The sequence below is a fragment of the Geospiza fortis genome, unplaced genomic scaffold (genome assembly GCF_000277835.1).
Source record: "Geospiza fortis unplaced genomic scaffold, GeoFor_1.0 scaffold70, whole genome shotgun sequence".
Taxonomy (NCBI): domain Eukaryota; kingdom Metazoa; phylum Chordata; class Aves; order Passeriformes; family Thraupidae; genus Geospiza; species Geospiza fortis.
In genome coordinates, this window is record NW_005054317.1 from 2413921 (window position 1) to 2432188 (window position 18268).

At 44.4% G+C, this 18268-nt stretch overlaps 1 protein-coding gene across 4 annotated transcripts in view; it reads left to right on the forward strand.

Moving 5' to 3' along the window:
• The window catches only part of TAFA4 (TAFA chemokine like family member 4), a 69380-nt gene that overhangs the window by 13027 nt on the left and 38085 nt on the right, over nucleotides 1-18268 (forward strand). For all 4 annotated transcript variants that reach the window (XM_031056367.1, XM_014306678.2, XM_031056370.1 and 1 more), the window contains exons 2-3: nucleotides 10780-10917; nucleotides 13955-14070. In XM_031056367.1, the coding sequence (XP_030912227.1) occupies nucleotides 10838-10917; nucleotides 13955-14070 (196 nt within the window). In that variant the 5' untranslated portion in view covers nucleotides 10780-10837. The remainder of the gene's footprint in view (nucleotides 1-10779; nucleotides 10918-13954; nucleotides 14071-18268) is intronic.

The window sequence follows — 18268 nt, forward strand, 5'->3', positions numbered from 1 at the left end:
TCTGGTCCTGAGATGTAGCACATTTTTAATGAAAGCAGTTTTTAATGCAAACCACTCCTGCGACTGTCTTTGCTGCCTTGCCTGTTGCCAGGCCATGGAAATTCTGTGTGCAATAACCCTGGAATTTGAACCAATGGTGCAAGCACTCCATGGGCCTCTTCAAAAACCTCTCTCACAGGGCAGGAAACTCAGGTGGGAACAGTTAAACTGAGAGAGTTCCACTTTTGTGTTCCAGTTCATCAATCTTTAAAGAGACACTAGTAGGTCAAGTGGGTACAACACTGATCAATGGACAAGAGGAATCCCTTTTTAAAGTAATCACAATTCATCTCCAATGGGCAATAGAGAAAGTAAAATAAAAAGACACAGCCACTGGGGTCTTGGTGGGGGAGAACTTAATTAGCTGAGCACTCACACACTCTTTAGAGAGCTCTCCCGTAGAGTCCATCAAGGATTTGCAGTCCATTACTCTTTTGGAGGGCAGGTTCCCTGCAATGTGACAGTGACAAAACCTGTCTGTGCCCCAGCCTCTTGCCAAAGGCTCCTTGTTGTGTAACTGCACCCCAGGAACAGCCAGGAGCTGCCTGAGCATCGCCTGAAAGGCAAATACCTGCTGGGCAGGAGAGCAGCAGCTGTCTCAGGACCCTGCAAAGTGCTCGTGGATAATTTTATTGGAGTTCCATTTGAGTCACAAGCAGTGTACTATAAAAACTCTGTATGGTAGTAGTAAATGAGGCACATTGAGGGGATATTTTAATGGCATTTTTGGTAGGAGAAGCTTCTGAAAAGTTGTACATGAGCTGAAAAGACTATTCAGTTGCCCATCTGAAATCACAAAAAGTGATATTTGTGATGTTTCATACCTGTTGCTAATTCCAATATAATTGAAATTTGGAGGTTGCTCTCTTTATTGTAGTCAAGTTTGAGTCCTGTTTCCCCCAGGACAGAAATTCACAGACTATTTACTCCAAAATGGAAAAAACATGTGTGCTGTGGGAATCTGAAAGCCAAGGTTCTGTGAACAGTCAGAAATCAGAGAAATGGAAGACTCATGCAATCTATTTCCTTACAGAAAAATATTCAGCAGAAATATCTGAGTGTCTGCCCAAAGTGACTGAAAATACTGCTTTTATTCAGGTGCCAATATCCATAACCTCAAACAAACTCAGGAAGCACAATCCAGCTTCTGGCAAATGGTACCTCATTGCTAAAAGAGAGAATTTAATGTGCCATTATTTTAACTTTTTTTTTCCTGTGAATCTTGAGGTGTGTTTTTTTTTTCCACCATAAAATCTCAGTTTCCTGGATGAAAATAATTGGAGAAGATTTTTCTTTTCTGTTTTCTAATTATTTTTAAAAGAGTTAATAGCTCTCTAGCGGTGATGAGAAGCTGATTAAAAGCTGATTGTTGTTGTCTACCCTGAAAATAAACAATCAATGATTTGTTACTTTCAACAGATCTCACATCTTTAAGGCAATCATAATTGCCTTCAAGAGAGGCAGGGGAAGCAGGGGGAATCTCATACTTCATTTCCAACCCTGAGCATTTCAAAGCATAATCAAAATTACACCGCTTACCCTCCCCCTTGCTCTTCCCATCATGCACGTGGTTACATGATCGTGAAGAGGCTTTTGCATGAATGAAGAACAGGAAAAGAAAAAAAATCCATCACAGGCAGATTGGGAACTGAAAGTCTGAAGTTCAGCCTCCTGCATGGAAACAGGTTCCCTCAGCTGGGACAGGGGCTGGGAGGAGGATCCTCTGACCATCCAAGTACTTGAGAAGGAAACACCAGTTAACACCTCTCTTGCTCTTTCTGAAGAGCAGTTTTCAGCTTTTCGTGGCTGCTGCTCTCCTCTCCTGGTAGAGCAGCCACAGGAAGGTGTGTGGGACCTTTAGAGGTTTGCTCCTTTTCCACTGCAACAGTACCCAGAGCTCTGTGAGGCTTCCTTGAGCCTGTCAAGGGGTGAAAACAGCATCCAGCAGATGATGAACCTGCCATGGGAGACCTTTTTCCTGACTGATCAGTAAGTACCTCAGGGGGGTCTCTTCCCCTGCCTCCCAGCCCTTTTTTGGGGGATTCACACGTGGGCTGCTGCCAAGCAGGGAGAGGGGCTGTGAAAGCAAGAAACACAGAGGGCTGAGATTCACAGGCAAGGAGGCATGAAGGACTGGGCAGGAAAAGACGGAGGAAATTCCTTCTGGAAGTGGGGAGCACAATTTATGGGACTTCTGAAATTTTCTTGCATAAGGGAATGCAGTTCCTGGTGTGTCTGGAAATGAAAATAGCTGGGAGTGTTGCTTATGTACTCATATTGGGATTTGGATTTTTTCTGGTTACCAGCAGAAAGGCAGGACCTGCTGGAGAGATTTGTCTGTCTGTGATGTGACACCTTTTACTTTTGAGTAACAATTCCCAAAGTGGTCGGTCAGAAATCCTATTTTGGAATTCTCCTGCTCAGTAGAGCAATGTTTTTTGTTTTTTTTTTTTTTCCAGAGTAGCTTGAAGAAGTAACTGATAAGCAAACAATGTTTTCTAACATTGAGTAAGAAGCTGATCCCATAGCATCAAAGTCAAGTGACAAAACCAGATCAAGAATCTGGGTTATGGCTGCCTGCTCTGTGCTTCCCTTACCTGTGCAAGTTTTGTGCTTCATTGTTGAGATCCTGTATGTTATGGGCAGAATTTTAAACCACCCCAAGATGACTGTGTTGTTTTTGTTACCAAAATGGGAATACCAAAAATGGTCCCTTTCAATTTCCTTGCAGTTTCCTGTCCTGCCCCACACCTGCCAGAGAGCAGGGACAGCACAGCACAAGGCACTTTGCCATTGGGTTATGTAGTGGATAACACAGGTGCTAAAAAATGTGTGTTCAGCCTGTAATTACACTTCTGGAAATTTACTGCTGTATTTATGAAATGCTTTTCCTTAGACTCTTTAAATAATTAGCTAATGAGTCCCAAGTGGAACAATTATCCCATATACCCAGACAGAGGGGATTCTTCATCAGCCAACGTGCATCCAGCGCTCATAAAACATGCTTGTGTTCTAAAAGCAAAACTGGCTGTTCTGTGCTTTCCTCTTGGAGCTTTTTGGGAACTGAAACCAAAGCAGGGACAGGTGACATTGGTGACAGAGAAATGGACAGGTCCTGTTGCTGTCAGGGCCTGACACAGCTTAGGGAAGCACTCACATGCTGTGAGTGAGGTGTTTTGGGGAATAAAAAGGGAATAGAATATTCTAATGCAGTAGAACCAGAAATAACCATATTTGTTTGCATAGGACTCCAAGAACCACAAGAATTTATCTAAATACAACACACCCCGACTCTGCCTGTATGAAGAACCCAATATGTGCAGGAGGCATTTTCAGTTTGTTTCTGCCAGGATTTTCCTTCAGTAAACTGATTGATTCAGGGTATTGAGGATGACACTGAACAGTGACTGACTACCTCACATTTATATCCCACTGTTTTTTTTGCTCCAGGGCATAAAGGATATGTTGTCCTGTTACATACCCTGAGCAAACATGTAATCTGCCCTGTGGATGGAGAGGGGAGCCTTGATCATCCCACAAGTGCTCATCCAATTTAAGAAACCTCCAGGAACCAGGCTCCATGAGATTTTGAGCAGTTTGTACCACTATTTTCCCCCACTTAGATACAGAACGTTTCTCTTCGTGCACAGAATTAATCTTTGCAGGACACTGAATTTATTTTTATGCTATTTGCAGTAGCTACAGAGAACCACTTTAAATCCTGCCCTTCTTTAAAGCAAGCCTCTTCAAGGAGACAGCTGACATGTCTCCAACTAACTTTTTTATTCTTGACTAAAAAACAGTTATTTTCACCTTTTCTTACCACTTGCATTTGCTAACTCTCCTAATTTTCATGTTATTTCCCTCGGATTGCCTCTTGGTTTTAATTTGAACAGCCAGCCTTAGGAATTAACTATTTCTTGCATGTGAGCCCTGGGCTGGCCACCACACACGCAGAGCAGATTTGGGGCCTCCCAGTGCATTATCCAGAGGCACAAATGGACGGGAATCCATCCCTTCCATCCCTTCCTCCCTCCTCTGAGTGACCAAAACAACCACCAGCCCTGGGGAGGGGAAAGGAAGGTGAGTGACCTGCTCTACAGCTGGTCAGCTATCATTGCCTTCCATGGGAGAAATTAAATTCCTCCATCAGCTCAGGGTATAGAAAACAGTGTTTTATGGCTCAAGATACCCTGTGCAACAACTTTAATGCTTTGCTACCTGGCAGGCAAAGTTTACAGTAGGGGAAAATGTGTTTTTGCTGTGTCTGAAACATTCTGCTGGAGAGATTTCCTTCAAAGACATTTCTCTCCACTTTTTTTTTTTTTTGGTGTGCTGCCTGCTTTAGATGGGAACTGCTCTGCTTCTGGGAGGGCAGCTGGGAGTGGAGCAGGGCACTGTCTCTGCTCTGTGTCCTCTTTGAACAGGGCTGGAGTAATTCCTGCTCTCCCTTGAACAAAGTGCCTGAAGCCTGCACACTTCTTAAGCAGAACTTGTGCAGGGGGGGTGGAGAATATTTTGAGCTGTAGTGGGGGGCTGAAAGAACCTGGATAATCACAAGGAAAAATTCTTTCTGATAAACGTAATTGAAAGAGTTGGAATTCCGTGCTGTAATGAGATCTCCAGTGTTGGCTGTCTACATTGGCAAGGCTGTGCGACCTTGAAAATGAAACCTTGATGGTGATACCTCCCTTTCCTGGGGTTTGGTAGAATGGTCCTTAGTGGGGTGGTGATGAATAATAAATAATGTATGGAGAAAAGGGTCTATTCTGCCTCCTCTTGACAGAATAGATGCACTTGGCCCTCTGAGCAGTCCTCTCGGTCTGGGTAGACTTTATCCTGGAGGAAAGATGAGAACTCACTTTGTGTTGAGAGAGCAGAGGAAGCAGCAGCTTTGATTTTAAACTCTTCCTTACTCTGCCTGGACTTTGGGTGTTCTGGCAGTCAGCCCTCTGCTCCTTGCTTGAATTTCTTTCCTGATCCTGTGCTCTGCTCTCTCTGCTGCTGTGTGACCTGAGCTCTGCTGGCTCAAATTTGGAGGCCACAGACTCTCACTTCAAATGAGTCCAGCTGAAAAACCTTTCCAACAGATGAACCACCCAAGTGGCTACTGTGACTCTGGCACTATTAACTAATGAAGTCTCTGGTGTCTGGGCTAGAAAATTGGGGTGATTTAGGCATGTTTTGCAGGATATCCTCCCAGGGCAGCATCTTTACATGCCCACAACAGACAAAAGGTTTGTCCTCATGTTTAAAGGAGGTGGTGAGGACAGATTTACCCTAGAGAACTTCAAATGCTGCTGAAGGCAGCCTTGATTCCCTCCAAACCCACGGCACAGAGCATATCTGTCTGTGTGTGCGTGGTCTGGCTGCTGGTGTGGTTGACACCTCCTGTTATGTGGATATAACAGCAGCTCAGTTCTCCCTCCTCAGCAGGATGTGGGGTTTATTTCCTCTAGCTCTCACTGGCATTGTTTTCCTCCCCACCACCCCCAGTTCCTGTTCAGTGAGATTTTGAAATATTCCTGTGGAAAGGCCAGACTAGGGGTGACAGACTGAGCTGCTGCCAGCAGAGACTGATGTCGTAAATGGGATGTGATGTTATAAAAAAACAGTTCAAAAATTGCCCATGAAGTGTGCAGGGAGCCTGCTGGGGTCTGAGAGCACTGGGCACTGCTGCAGTGACCCTGTGGTTTTTTGGATACCTGCCTGGATGATTTTTGTGTGGTCCAAAGAGCCTTCTCACTTCACTTCGCCATGGGGAGGTCGGTGTGACCAGTCCTCCATCCCTCAGAGATTCCTGTAGGGAAGCAGAAGAGCTGACATCAGCTCTGGGAGTAAAGGGAAGAGGAAATAAGTTCAACAAAACTTTTATTTTCTTGCACTGTGAGCTTAGTCTTGTGCTACCTCCCAGTACCTGAAGGGAGCCTACAGGAAAGGTGGAGAGGGACTTTTTACAAGTGTGTGAAGTGACAGGACAGGGGATAATGGATTCAAACTAATAGAGAGTAGGTTTAGATTGGATATTAGGAAAAAATCCTTTACTGTGAGGGTGGTGAGGCCCTGGCACAGGTTGTCCAGAGAAGCCGTGGCTACCCCATCCCTGGAAGTGTCCAAGACCAGGAGGGGGCTTGGAGCCACCTGGGATAGAGGAAGGTGCCCCTGCCCATGGCAGGGTGTGGAACAGGATGGACTTTGAGGTCCCTGTCCAACCCAAAAAGTTCTGTGATTCTGTGATTGATTCTGTGATTCTGTGATTCTGTGATTCTGTGACTGTACTCCATGGGCAACTTTAAGCCCTCTCTGAGTTTGCCCAGTGCCTTCCTACCTGGTGTAACCCTTCCTTGCTGTGAGTAAGGATTGGCAGAACGAGGCCTTTGAAGGCCTGACACGTCCCGGTGGGATGTGCCAGCTGGGAAAACAACGGGAATGTACCGGGAGGTACAAGCTGGAAGGTGCAGTGCTTAAGGTGAGGTTAATTAACTGTTGGAATAACTTGGCCGAGGTGGATTTACTGACCCTCAAAGCCTTCAGTTACGTGAGCTGATGTAGAGATTTCTGGGCGAGGGTTAAGGGACCAAATTCAGAATGTGAGCCGTGTTATTCCCCGTATCCACCCACTGCCGGGCCCGATGGGCACCTGGAGGACAGGGGGGTCCCTGTGAGCTGAAGGCCAGAGCATCCCTGCCGTGCCCAGGCTCCGAGGGCAGCTCAGCGCCAGGACCCTGCGACAGCGACGCGTTCGTGTGGTTAATGAGGGGCGCTAATTGTGCCGGACAGCTGCGGAGCGCGGGGGAGCGGGGCTGCACGGACGGCAGGGCTGGCCCGGCTGAGGGGCTCCGGCGGGGCGGGGAGCGGGGCTGGCCCGGCTCAGCCATGCGGGAGAGGCCGCAGCAGATTGCCGAGCGCCGCCCGGAGCTGGGAATGGGCCGGAGCCGCATGCAGAGGGGCGCGCGGCCGCCAGGGGGCAGCACCGCCCCGATGGATCCTCGGGAAGCGCCGGGAGCGGCCCCGGCACCGCCAGAGGGACGGCAGAGACCTGCGTCGTGACAGGGACATCGATGAACTGTGTCGTGACAGGGACGGTGACCTGTGTCCTGACAGTGACCCGTATCCCAACAGGACATCACTACCTGTATCCTGACAGGGACATCAGTGACTCGTGTCCCAACAGGGACATCACTCACCTGCAGCCCTGGAGCTGCGCCAGGCCGTGGGGCAGCATCAGCGCACAGCCGGGGATGGTTTGGGTTGGAAGGGGCCTTAAAGCCCATCCCATTCCACCCCCTGGCGTGGTCAGGGACGCCTGCCACTGTCCCAGGTTACTCCAAGTCCCATCCAACCTGGCCTGGGACACTTCCAGGGATGGGGCAGCCACAGCTGCCCTGGGGAGCTTGTGCCAGGGCCTGCCCACCCTCACAGGAAAAACTTTTATGTAACATCTAATATAAATCTCTCCTCTTTTCATTGAAAACCATCCCCCTTGTCCTGTCAATACCTGCCTGTGTAAAAAGTTGCTCTTTATCTTTTTTTACATGCCCCCTTCTAGTACTGTCACTAAATAACTGTGTGTAGGGATTTAGCCCCAAAACGTGTTCTGGGTTGTTCAACCAGCATGTAGGTGTTTGCTTTAGCTCTCTCTTTTGTCTCTAGCTCCTCTCAAACACCAGCAGTTTTCAAATACACACAGTGTACTTGCTGTGTGTGAAATGTCAGATATTGCTCTGTTCTCCCTTTGTCCTTTATTCAGTTTGAGATAAGAGTTTGGCCGGGCTGACATCGGGATTAAAGTCAGGCTGGCAAATCCCCTGAACAGTACATGGCCCCCAAATTTCTTTCCTTCTCACCCTTTGCTTTACAGAAGAGGAGACTTTAAGAGATGCACAGTTGTATTTTAAGTGAGGAATTATTCAGAATGGAGAAATTAAGGCCTTTTAAATATTTAATGAAAGGAGGTTTTCTAAATTATTTAATAGCTTATTATAAAAGATGGCATAAAATGGTTTAGTAATTTATTCTTTGCAGAAAGTAGCCATTAAAAGTATTTTACAACATGTAAATATTGGTAGGAAATGTACCTAATTTAAAATGTCATCTTATTCCATCTGTCAGAGGAATTACACAGTGCCTATACAGTTTTCAAATACTTTACACCTTTATTGTTTCTGTTCTTGAAACTGTTCCCTGGCATGGGGAAATGCTGTTTATACCCATTTTACTCAAGTGCAGAGGCACAGGGAGCACCTTGTGCTGGGACTGAGGTGCAGCAGACCTGACCATTGCAATTCCCTCCAGATCCCAGAACCCACAATCTTCATTTGCCCTAAATCCTGACCCAGGGGAGTGGTGTAGCCTCTGGGGAGCTCCTGTGCAAAGCAGGAGTTGCTCAAGGCCAGTCCATGCGTAAATACTGGAAATGGAGCCCCTCCCCTCTCCAATTCCCTCTTCCTTCTTTTGTACATCTTTGCTGGAGATGGAGGTGGGGTTCAGCTGCTCACTGGGCAGAGCTCACTGTATAAAAACAAACAAGCAGCTCTGTTTTCCAAAGTAATGTGTCACCCTGAGACAAGACAGGGGCCAGCAGTTAAACCCACTGTTCACAGAACACACACAAAGCATGCTTTTGCCGTCAAAAGCCTGGAATTCCTTTTACAGCTCTTAACCAGGTGAGCCTCTTGTTTCTGTTCTGATCAGTCTCCTTTATTGACATAAACCAGCTGAAGCTGGTTTCAGGAGTTTGCCTTAATCTCCCCTAATACAACTCTATTTTTTAAAGAAATATCTCTGCCTGGAAGGCATCAGAAAGCCTGGAGATATGCAGGTGGATGTATCATCTGTCACTTTCACTGCATCCACTTAATTAGGATGAGTTGGACTAATCAATACTCCCTTGCCTTTTACCAGTGTTTAACACGTGTTTACAGAGCAGGTTACACTGATGTTTGTATTTACCTGTAGCTGCATCTGCACGGGGTTTTATTTTCCTCTCTAATAAAAATTATGGAACAGATAAGCACTAAAACCCAAGTTAGTGTACTGCAGTATTGATTTCTACAAGAGCACTGTAAGAATGTATTTATCTACCTGTCCTATTATGAAATGGGTAAAAATGTACCACATAACCATTTCAGTCAGTCAATGCTATATTGAAAATCCTGTTTGTTTGCTTCTTCTTAATAGGTCTTTTGAGGCACAGTTGTTCTATTTTTATTTTTTATTTTATGTGTATTTGTGGAAGAAAGGATGAATGCAGGATGGTAGCGCTTTTTCTTAAGACAACTCTTTGCCTACATTTTGTTTTGATATCCACAGCTGATTTGGTAGAACTGCTGGTTTTGGCTCACCCTGGAACTCCACCTTGGAAAGCGAAGAGAGCAAAATGTGATTAATTATAGATTGCTGGCCGGGCACCTTTTTAATTCCAGCAATTACTCTATTTTCTCATGGCATTCTGAACAAAAAGGAGCTGTTAGGGACAGGTTGGATGGGGCTTTGAGCAGCCTGGTCCAATGGAAGGTGTCCTTGCCCGTGGTTTGGAACAAGACGAGCTTTAAGGTCCCTTCCAACCTGTGATTGGAAGGTTCTGTGATTCCATGAGTGTGTTGAGCCAGGGGCTTTCCTGTCCTGAGCTCTGAAATGTGAATATGTGCTTTTATGACCCCAGACAAGCTCTGCCCTCCAGTGTGGTGCTGTAATTTTGTGTTTCTTAAAAGCAAATTTCTAATTGATCAAAGGAGGAGTGAAATGAAAGGAAGGGTGGGTAAGATAAGGTTGTGATTGCTGTCTAGGTGAGGACCACATTATTATCACTCTCACAAATTGCTCTGTGTCATGTTTTCAGTAGCAGAAGGTCAAGTTGTGCCCAGGGATGCAAGTGAGAGAACAAATATAAACAGCAAAGGCAAAGAGGCCTGAGTGTCTATAAAATGGAGTGTTTGAGCTCCTCATTCTGCAGAACATGTGTCAGAGCTGCTGTAAAAGTGCTTCCATGTGGAGATTTCAAAGTGTAACTCCTGGGTTACAGCATGAGCTGTAACCTCTGTGTTTCTCATGGAGAGGCCAAAAAAACTAAGGTTAAATTCAGCTCTCTCCTATAGAAAAAAAAAAAAAGGTTCAGTAACCTGGAAAACCTTTTTGGATGACCAAAACCTGAAATGGTACACTGATTTTAGAACTCACCAGGTGGGCTGTAGGTGTAGGTGGGCTGGGTGATGTGAGAGGTGATGCTGGAAGCCAGGAGAGGCAGCAGGGTCAGAGGGTGCAATAATCATAATTCCAGACCCTCTGCTGTGGGTGTGACCCTCTCTGCTGAGGCAGGCGCAGGGCCTGGGCCAAATCTTTATGAAGACAGTGACAGATTTTCCCCACTATCTTTAATAATCTCTGCTTCAAACTGTTGGAGGCTTCATGGAACCATGTGGAAATATGTTTGCACCGTGATGCAGCCTTAGACCTTACAGCTTTCCCAGCAGTTGTGTGGTGAGACCCCAGAGAGCTGCTCACATTCTGCTTGCAGCCCCACATACAGCAAACTCTGCCTTTGGTTAATGTAGTGATACCTCAGAGCTGCCTCACCACAGCTTCTCTGTGCTCTCAGAAAGAAAAGAGAAATAAACCTGCTGCCTTTTGCCCCGGATTGCACTGTAGATGGCACTGTGAAACTAAGATTTTGGTAACAAAGATGTGTTTTACAGCACCTTTGCAGACGTTAATTGCAGTGTAATGTGGCTTTCTTTCTAGGTCCCCGAAGTGAAGGAAAAAAATTCTGAGATGCAGAAAGGCTTATTTGCTGCTGCAAATGGGAATCTGGAATAACTATGAAAAACACACTGAAATAATTGTGTTTGACTGGAACAAAATTCTTGCAAAGTCCCCAAGGTAAGAGCACTTTTTATCTTTCAAATGACACTGAAGATTCTCTGTTCTGGTTAGCAACAATATCCACTTGAATCCAATAGAGAATGAAGGCTTGACATTTCTGAAAGCAGCAGCCCACTGACGCTGAAGGGCTCAGCGCCCCTTGCTGCATCTGTCTGCCAAATTTCATTTTTTCTCTGCCTTTTCAAAGATCCTCTTGTATTTCTTTACATTAGCAGGCTGAAAACTTGTGTTCTGTCTACCTGCAAGGCAGACTAAAGCCTGCAGATGTGTCCTTTGGATGGACTGGATGCTTTTAGCAGCCTTTCAGTTTGGATATGACCGAGTGGGTGCTTTGTGGTGATACACTTATTCCTGGAATTGAATGTTCTTACTCAGGGCTGAGGTTACCCTGTTAACCTGATGAGCCCTGGTTTCACGTTCCTTGTTTAATGTCTCAAAAGAGTCAAACTCAGCTGGGGAAAACTTTTGGAAATAGGTCAGTACAAGACTATTTCCACTGACACCAGTTTTTCTGCTGCGCTGGGAATGGTGGGACCACCTGAGTCCACTAAAATGCTGGAACAGCAGCTGTTGAGCATGATTTGGGACCTGTCCATCATCACACCTGCCCCTTCCACCCCCTCCCACCAGAAATGACATGTTCAGAGTGCCTGAGCTGGGGCGTTTAATTCCACAGGAAAGCTGGAGGAAGGTTTGTGTCTTCATGGTGATACATCAGAGTGACACCAGAGCTGGGGTGATGCTTGGATCAGATCTGAGTGTTTGCATTTAGAGCAACAGAGGGATGGGGTTGGAAGCTGAGCAGATGATGACATCCTGTTCATGAGCTGTAACCTGTTTGTTTCTCACGGAGAAGCCAAGAAAACGAAGGTTAAATTTAGCCCTCTCCTAAAAAAAAAAAATAAAAAAGAAGTTCAGTCACCTGGGAAAGATTTGGATGACCAAAATCTGAAATGGTACTTTGATTTTAGAACTTACCAGGCAGTTTTCTTAGGCTAATACTGGACCAACAACAATAGTGACATTTATGCTGGTTTCACAGTGACTCAATCCCATTAGCTGCAGTGACATTATGGGTTTGGCTGCATGCAAGAGGTGAATTTGGTTCAGCTGCTCTGAATTAGCCTGGGAGTGCTCCAGAAGAGGGCACTTATTGGGTGGATGAGGAGCAGTGATGTCTTTATCTTCTGGGCTTGATTCACGCTCACAGAAGTCTCCTACATACAGCTGTAAAAGGCCAGCAGGGTGTTTGTTCCTGCATTCAGCATGGAAATATATTGGGCTCAAAACAGAGCATCTTCTTAAAGCCAGAAAAGGTACCCTCTTGCCAAGTCAGTGCTTAAAGTGTGGCTTTTATGTATAATTTTTATTCTCTGAAATCTGTAGACATGGGTGAGCTGTTTTTTTTGCAATATTTATGTATTTTTTTTTAAATTGTGGGCTGAAGGTGCTGGAGTTTGCACCAATGTATTTCTTTCTACAGTGTAAACCAGAATCTGTTGCTAAAATATATTTACTTGCAGCAGGCTTCTGCTATCTTAACTTTTGATATTAATAAGTGCGTTTTTTTATTTGTTTGGGCTTTATCAACACTTGCAATTAGAGGAAAAATATTGTTCTGCAAAGCGTGAAAAGGGAGATTGTGTGAGCAATTTTAAGAGAGAAAACATGGCCTCTGTTTTGGTTTCATTGGTAGATGTTTATCAAATTTAAACAACATCCAAGTGTGTCACCTGATTGTGACAGTAGAGCTGTCTAAGGCTTGTGTTGCTTGGGTTTTCTTTTTTTAAAATTTGTTTCTTCAGCACTTGAACATTGGATTAGCTTACATATTTTCAAGATATACAGATAATTTTGTATTAGAAAATACCTAGTCTTAGGTATTTTCAAGATATACAGATAATTTTGTTTTAGAAAACACTTGGAAGATTCAGAGCTGGAATCTGCAGAGGAAAAGCAGTTCCCAAAGGAGATTTTGGTGCAAATAAACTTGTGATAGGCTTGCCCAAATCCCAGCATGCTGATTAACTGCAGACTAACGTCACTGCCATGAAAACAGTATTTGCTTCAATTTATGCAAATCTATAAATTGCCTTTAATTAATTTGATGTATTCCTGCTTGCAGAATTTGCTGAAATTGTGGAACACAGTATCTAAGGGTTCAAGTACATAACGCCCATTTATGTATCATGCAAGCAATAAATCATCATAACTCAGTTTAAAAAGATGATTAGATTCCCTTTCTGTGTGATGAATGGCATAACATAAGCTATTGAGGGATTTAATTCCAGATATTTGCAGAAAAATGATGGAGGATTTGGGATCTTAGTTCTAAGAATAACATGAATAAGAGTAACAACACCTTCTTTAGAGCAAATGCTTTCTGAAATGCAGTTTCCAACACCCTGGCAGAGAAGTGAGGCCTTGCATGTTTGACTGAGGTGCTGCTTCATGAGGGTTTTACCCTCAGCAAACTGGATGATCTCCAGGAAATCTCCCAAATATTGTGTGTTTGCCAGACCCAGCCCAGAACTGTGCAAGGCTACAGTAAATTCGATATTATATTACAGTAAATTATTGTATTATATATTTATTTAGTAAATATATCCTGAGAAGTGTTAAGTAAAAATGACATTATTTTTTCTGTCACTGGGGGAGATGCAGTTTAAAAATAGTAGCACAACTCATAAATGTGTATGTTTAAATTTGAATCTGGCTGGACCTTGAGAAAAGACAAAAGAACCCATCCCTTATCTCAGATTCATAGAACTGCATGGCACTCATAATGTGTTATTATAAACATGTGTTTGTGGGTAATGTGATGTGTGATAGACATTGCTTCTAATTATAGAATGTCCTTAACAAAGAATTGATCCCAACCCAGTAATGAATATGACTTTGTGAGTGTTGCCTTGCAATAACCCACATCAGTTATTCTTCAGCATCCCTTCAGCTTTTCCTTCCCCACATCGTTTTTATGTTATTCCCTACTTGCATTGTTCTTTCACTCAACTGCTTCCTTTTCTGCCTCCAGGATGAGATTCTGTGCCAAATCAATGCTTCTGTCTGACTGGCTCTTTCTGCTCTATGTGTTAATGGTCTGCTGTAAATTGTTGTCCGCCTCTAGTCACCATCCCCGGGGGCACACAGGTAGGAGCTTTTAAACTCATTACGTGCTACTGAGACCAATTAATACCACTTGCAGCATGTTAGAGCCCACTTTCTAGCAATGGATAATTGATGAGGCTGTTGACAGCATGTTATAATCAGTGCAATAGGTTAAAAATACACCACCGCCAAGGAAAAAAGAGTTATTGTAAATTTTCATGGCTTTTCTCTAGTTATTTATGTACTGAAGCTCGCCAGGAGGTTTTTGGAGTGACTTCATGACTGCTAGGTCTTTGGCATTTGTTTGTGTCGTTTTGCTTTATCATTATCCAAAACCATTCTGAAATGTATCTTTATCTTCGCCCTCTTAATCCTGTTGTTATCAACTGACTTTACAGCAGTGGTGGGCAATAAATCGAAGCCCTAAGACTCATGTTAGCCAGTTCTTCCACTGACTGACACAAATTCTGACCTGTGCTTAGATCAGCCTCTGATACTCTCCTCCTTTTCCTAACAGGCATAATGAGGAAAACAAAGATCTTGCATTTAAGGGGATGCACTGTTGTAGTAGGGAAATACCTACCAGGCACGATGTGTTATCATATTATAAATGCCAGAAAAAGCTCAGAACGAGCTGGATTGACTTCCAGCCTGGATTTTTTGTAGCAACATCTCTGGTAGGATCATGCAGACATCAGCTTGAAAGCAGAAAGAGATGAAGATGTACCAGTGCTAATGTGAGGGTATCTGTGCAAGTCCTGAATAAAATGGCATAGCTGTGCTGACATTGTGCCACCTTTGATCCCACTAGAGAGAGGTAAGGTAATAAAACACCCCCTGTCAGTGCTGCTCTTCAGGAGAGATCAAAAGTCTGGCTGCAAACCCCACAATGGGTCTGTTCTCAGCACCATAGTCAGCTTCATGGCTTGGGGATTTCTGCAAGGGTTACTCTCTGTGATGTGCCCCTAAATCAGGTGTACTCCTCAAATTCATGTGCAATGTTCTGAGCTCTGAGCCAGGCTCCTGTGGGTCCAGGTCTAATGTTAGCATCCACTCCTCTCAGGGCTGGGAAGTGAGGATGCATTTGGTAGAGGCTCCATCCTCCAGAAGAGACAAACTATTGATCTCTTTCCTGGCTGCTTCCAGTGGCTGTCTAGGCAGGAGCTGAAGGCTCCTCCTGTGCTCACCAAAATATCTCCAGAACTGGCAGGCAGGACTGATTGACCTGCATGTAGCTGCTGTGTCTCTGAGAGCTACAAAACCTCCTCCTTGCCTTCCCCCATCACCAGCTCTGCTTTCCCTGGCTGTGCAGCACTCTGTTTGCTGTAAAACACAGCCACAGTTTGTAGAGAGTGACTGCTCTGAGAGGCAAAAGCCTGAGGTGTGACTCCAGTGCATGCAGGGGTGGAGGATGACCCATGTTGCTGCTTTGCTCTGGGAATGAGTTGTGTCCCTTCCATGAGGAAGAGGGTCTGTGCACAGTCACAAGTTAATAGCAGAGCATTCCAGAGCTGACTCTGCAGACAAACCTGGAGAGGAGCCTTCTACAGCTTTTGTTATTTGAGGAGCAGACTCATCAGAAGGAATGTTATTTTTGTCCTTTCAAGATGCACTTTGCCTGTGTACCTAAGGGAAATACCTGTAATAAGGCAGCAGTGATCTTGAGTTGTGGGTTTGTATGATGAACACAGTGTATTATGTGAATCATGACAATATTTTTTACATAAAATTTCCGAGTGCTTGAGAGCATGCCTTAAATTGACACATGGAATTCCTTCCTCCCTGTCAAAGAGGTACCACAAACACAGTCAAGTTGCTTGACTATAGGCATGTTTGTGTGCTGTGATTTCTCTGGTGAGCTAAAAGAAGGTTCTGCTCCTCATCAATAGCTTGGTCCATCTGTGGAGCTGTTTTTCAAATGGACCCCCTTGAAGGTGGAGCCTTCATGCACCTTTTTAGACTGTGGTGTCCTGTTCTTCCCCAAGTGTGAGTTTCCCTCCTTTGTACACTGAAAAAAAAGTGCCCCCCATCCCTCTTTGATTTCATGTGGTAGATGAAGCAGTGATCCCATTTTTGATTCTCCAGCTCCCTAAATCTGACTCTTGGCACCACAGAGAATTTCGGGGTCTGTTCTCAAGGGCCCTGCATTTCCCAGCCCCATCTTATCTTTGCTGCCTGACACAACACATAGATTGCCTTTCTAATGGATAATCAAATCTCTGATGGAATCTATTATGTGAGCAAGGTGCTGCCTTGTTCATCAGGAAAACAAATAATTCAGAGCTTTTAGCAGAGCCTGTTTTGTGGAAAGCAAATAATTAGCCTCATTTATTTCATACAAATTAGCATGTTCTTGGATAGCAATTGAGATAAAATTTTTGCAGTCAATAGGCAGCATTCCTATTTTTCAAAGTAAAATGTCCTGAAGCACATTAGAGGGATGAATCCAAGCCTTGGGTTCAGCAAAGGCTTTGTCCTTTAGGTCCAGCCGCTGTCCCCTGGCAGGTGCTGCTGAGCTGGGAGGTGTGAGGAGCCCAGCCTGGGGTGCTTTGAGAGGAGCTGGTTTTTGAGAACAGGTTGTGTCTGCTCCTGACAATCAGTGTGTTTCAAATTATTTACTTGACATCATCAGCACCTTTAAATAAGTGTGTGCTCACTACAGCTAAGAAACTTTGTTAACTAAGAGCGGACAAGAGAATTTAAGATGAAAAGTGGGAATTGACTTTTTCTTTTCAGAATACTGCCATTTTAAAGGAGCCTAATCTGGGAAAAGACAATTATTGACCTAGGTCATGCTAGATGGTGCCCGAAAAATTCACATTTGACAGCTGTGTGCCCTGTTCAGGCAGGGATAGAGACTGGATCTTATGGACCCAACAGCCATCCTGCCCCTGAAAAGTGGGAGAGAAGGGCATTGAGAAATCCCTTTGACAATGGAGGCTCTTCCCTGTAATGAAGTGTAAGACAGACTTGGTTCTTTCTTTTGCTCTGTGAAATCTTCACCACAAATATCCCCTGAAATACCTGTCAGAGGAGACATGTTCAATCCTGCCTTGCTTTGGAGCAGTTTGGATCCTGAATCCAGCTTGGAGACTGCAGCCTGTTTTTCATTGGAACAGTAATTGCCCTCACAGAGGCAAAAGGCAGAGGAGAAATTTTCCTTCTCATCACAATTAAATAATTAAAAATGCTGCTTTTAGGTCATTGAAGATGCTGCTTGTGCAGATTATTTTAGCAGCCCCTTGTGTATCTGTGTGGAGAAGGAACATGAGAATATTAATCTGACTTTGTTGCTCTGAATGCCTTCTGAAGAGTTTCTCTTTTGCCCTGACAATAACTAAGGGAAGCATAAGCACCAATTTTACTTCTTAAAAAAAAAAAAAAGGGCTGTATTTCAGGCTCTTGAGTACCTAATACCAATATAATGATCAATTCCATGCTGTTCTGGATGAAGCAACATACATTTAGCACCAGAAAAGGTTTGTTTCCACCTCACTGCTCAAAGTCACAAATGAAGAAGCATTGAAAAGACTTTTTGTCAGGTCAGCTCGTGTGAGGGCTGGCCCTGCAGACCCTGAGCTGGCACAGCCAGCTGAGCAGTTTCTGCCATGCATTACTGCTGCAGCCTGGCTTTTTTGAGACTGGTTTATGTGATGATGCACACCTGAAATGCTTCCAGCTTTGCTGAAAGGTCTAAATTTCTGGGCAGAATGTTCCACATCAACTGCAGTTTTTAAGGACGACTTTTCTCTGCTTTCAGGGCTTTATAGACAGACTGCTCCCACTGGAGTCAGAGGAAAAATTCCTTACTTACACAGGCTCCAGGATTTAATCTCCTTAAAGGAGAGCTGAAAAACGCAGCTTTATATTAGAAATATTGCTGCTTTTAAGAAAACAGGGAAAACCCATGCTGTTTGTTCTCCCTTTATTTTGGGGTTGGAGCATCCTTTTCCCTGGCAGTGCTGTTGGGCAGCCATGAGATGGATTCCTGTTTCCACCAGAGGGCCCTGCAAGGCTGTGGAAGGGGCTCCAGCACTCAGCCACCGCCGGCTTCCTCCTCATTTAAATCCCAACTCTGCATTTTGCTAACTAGAATTATGAGTCCTTTGTATTTCCACGGGTCAGGCATGGTTACTGCACAATAAGCTTTAGCCCTTTGTTCTATTTAACTCCTTTTATGTCTTAATGTTTTATTCAGTGTGCTATTTATGTGGTTTATTACCCAGCTTCTAAATACAGG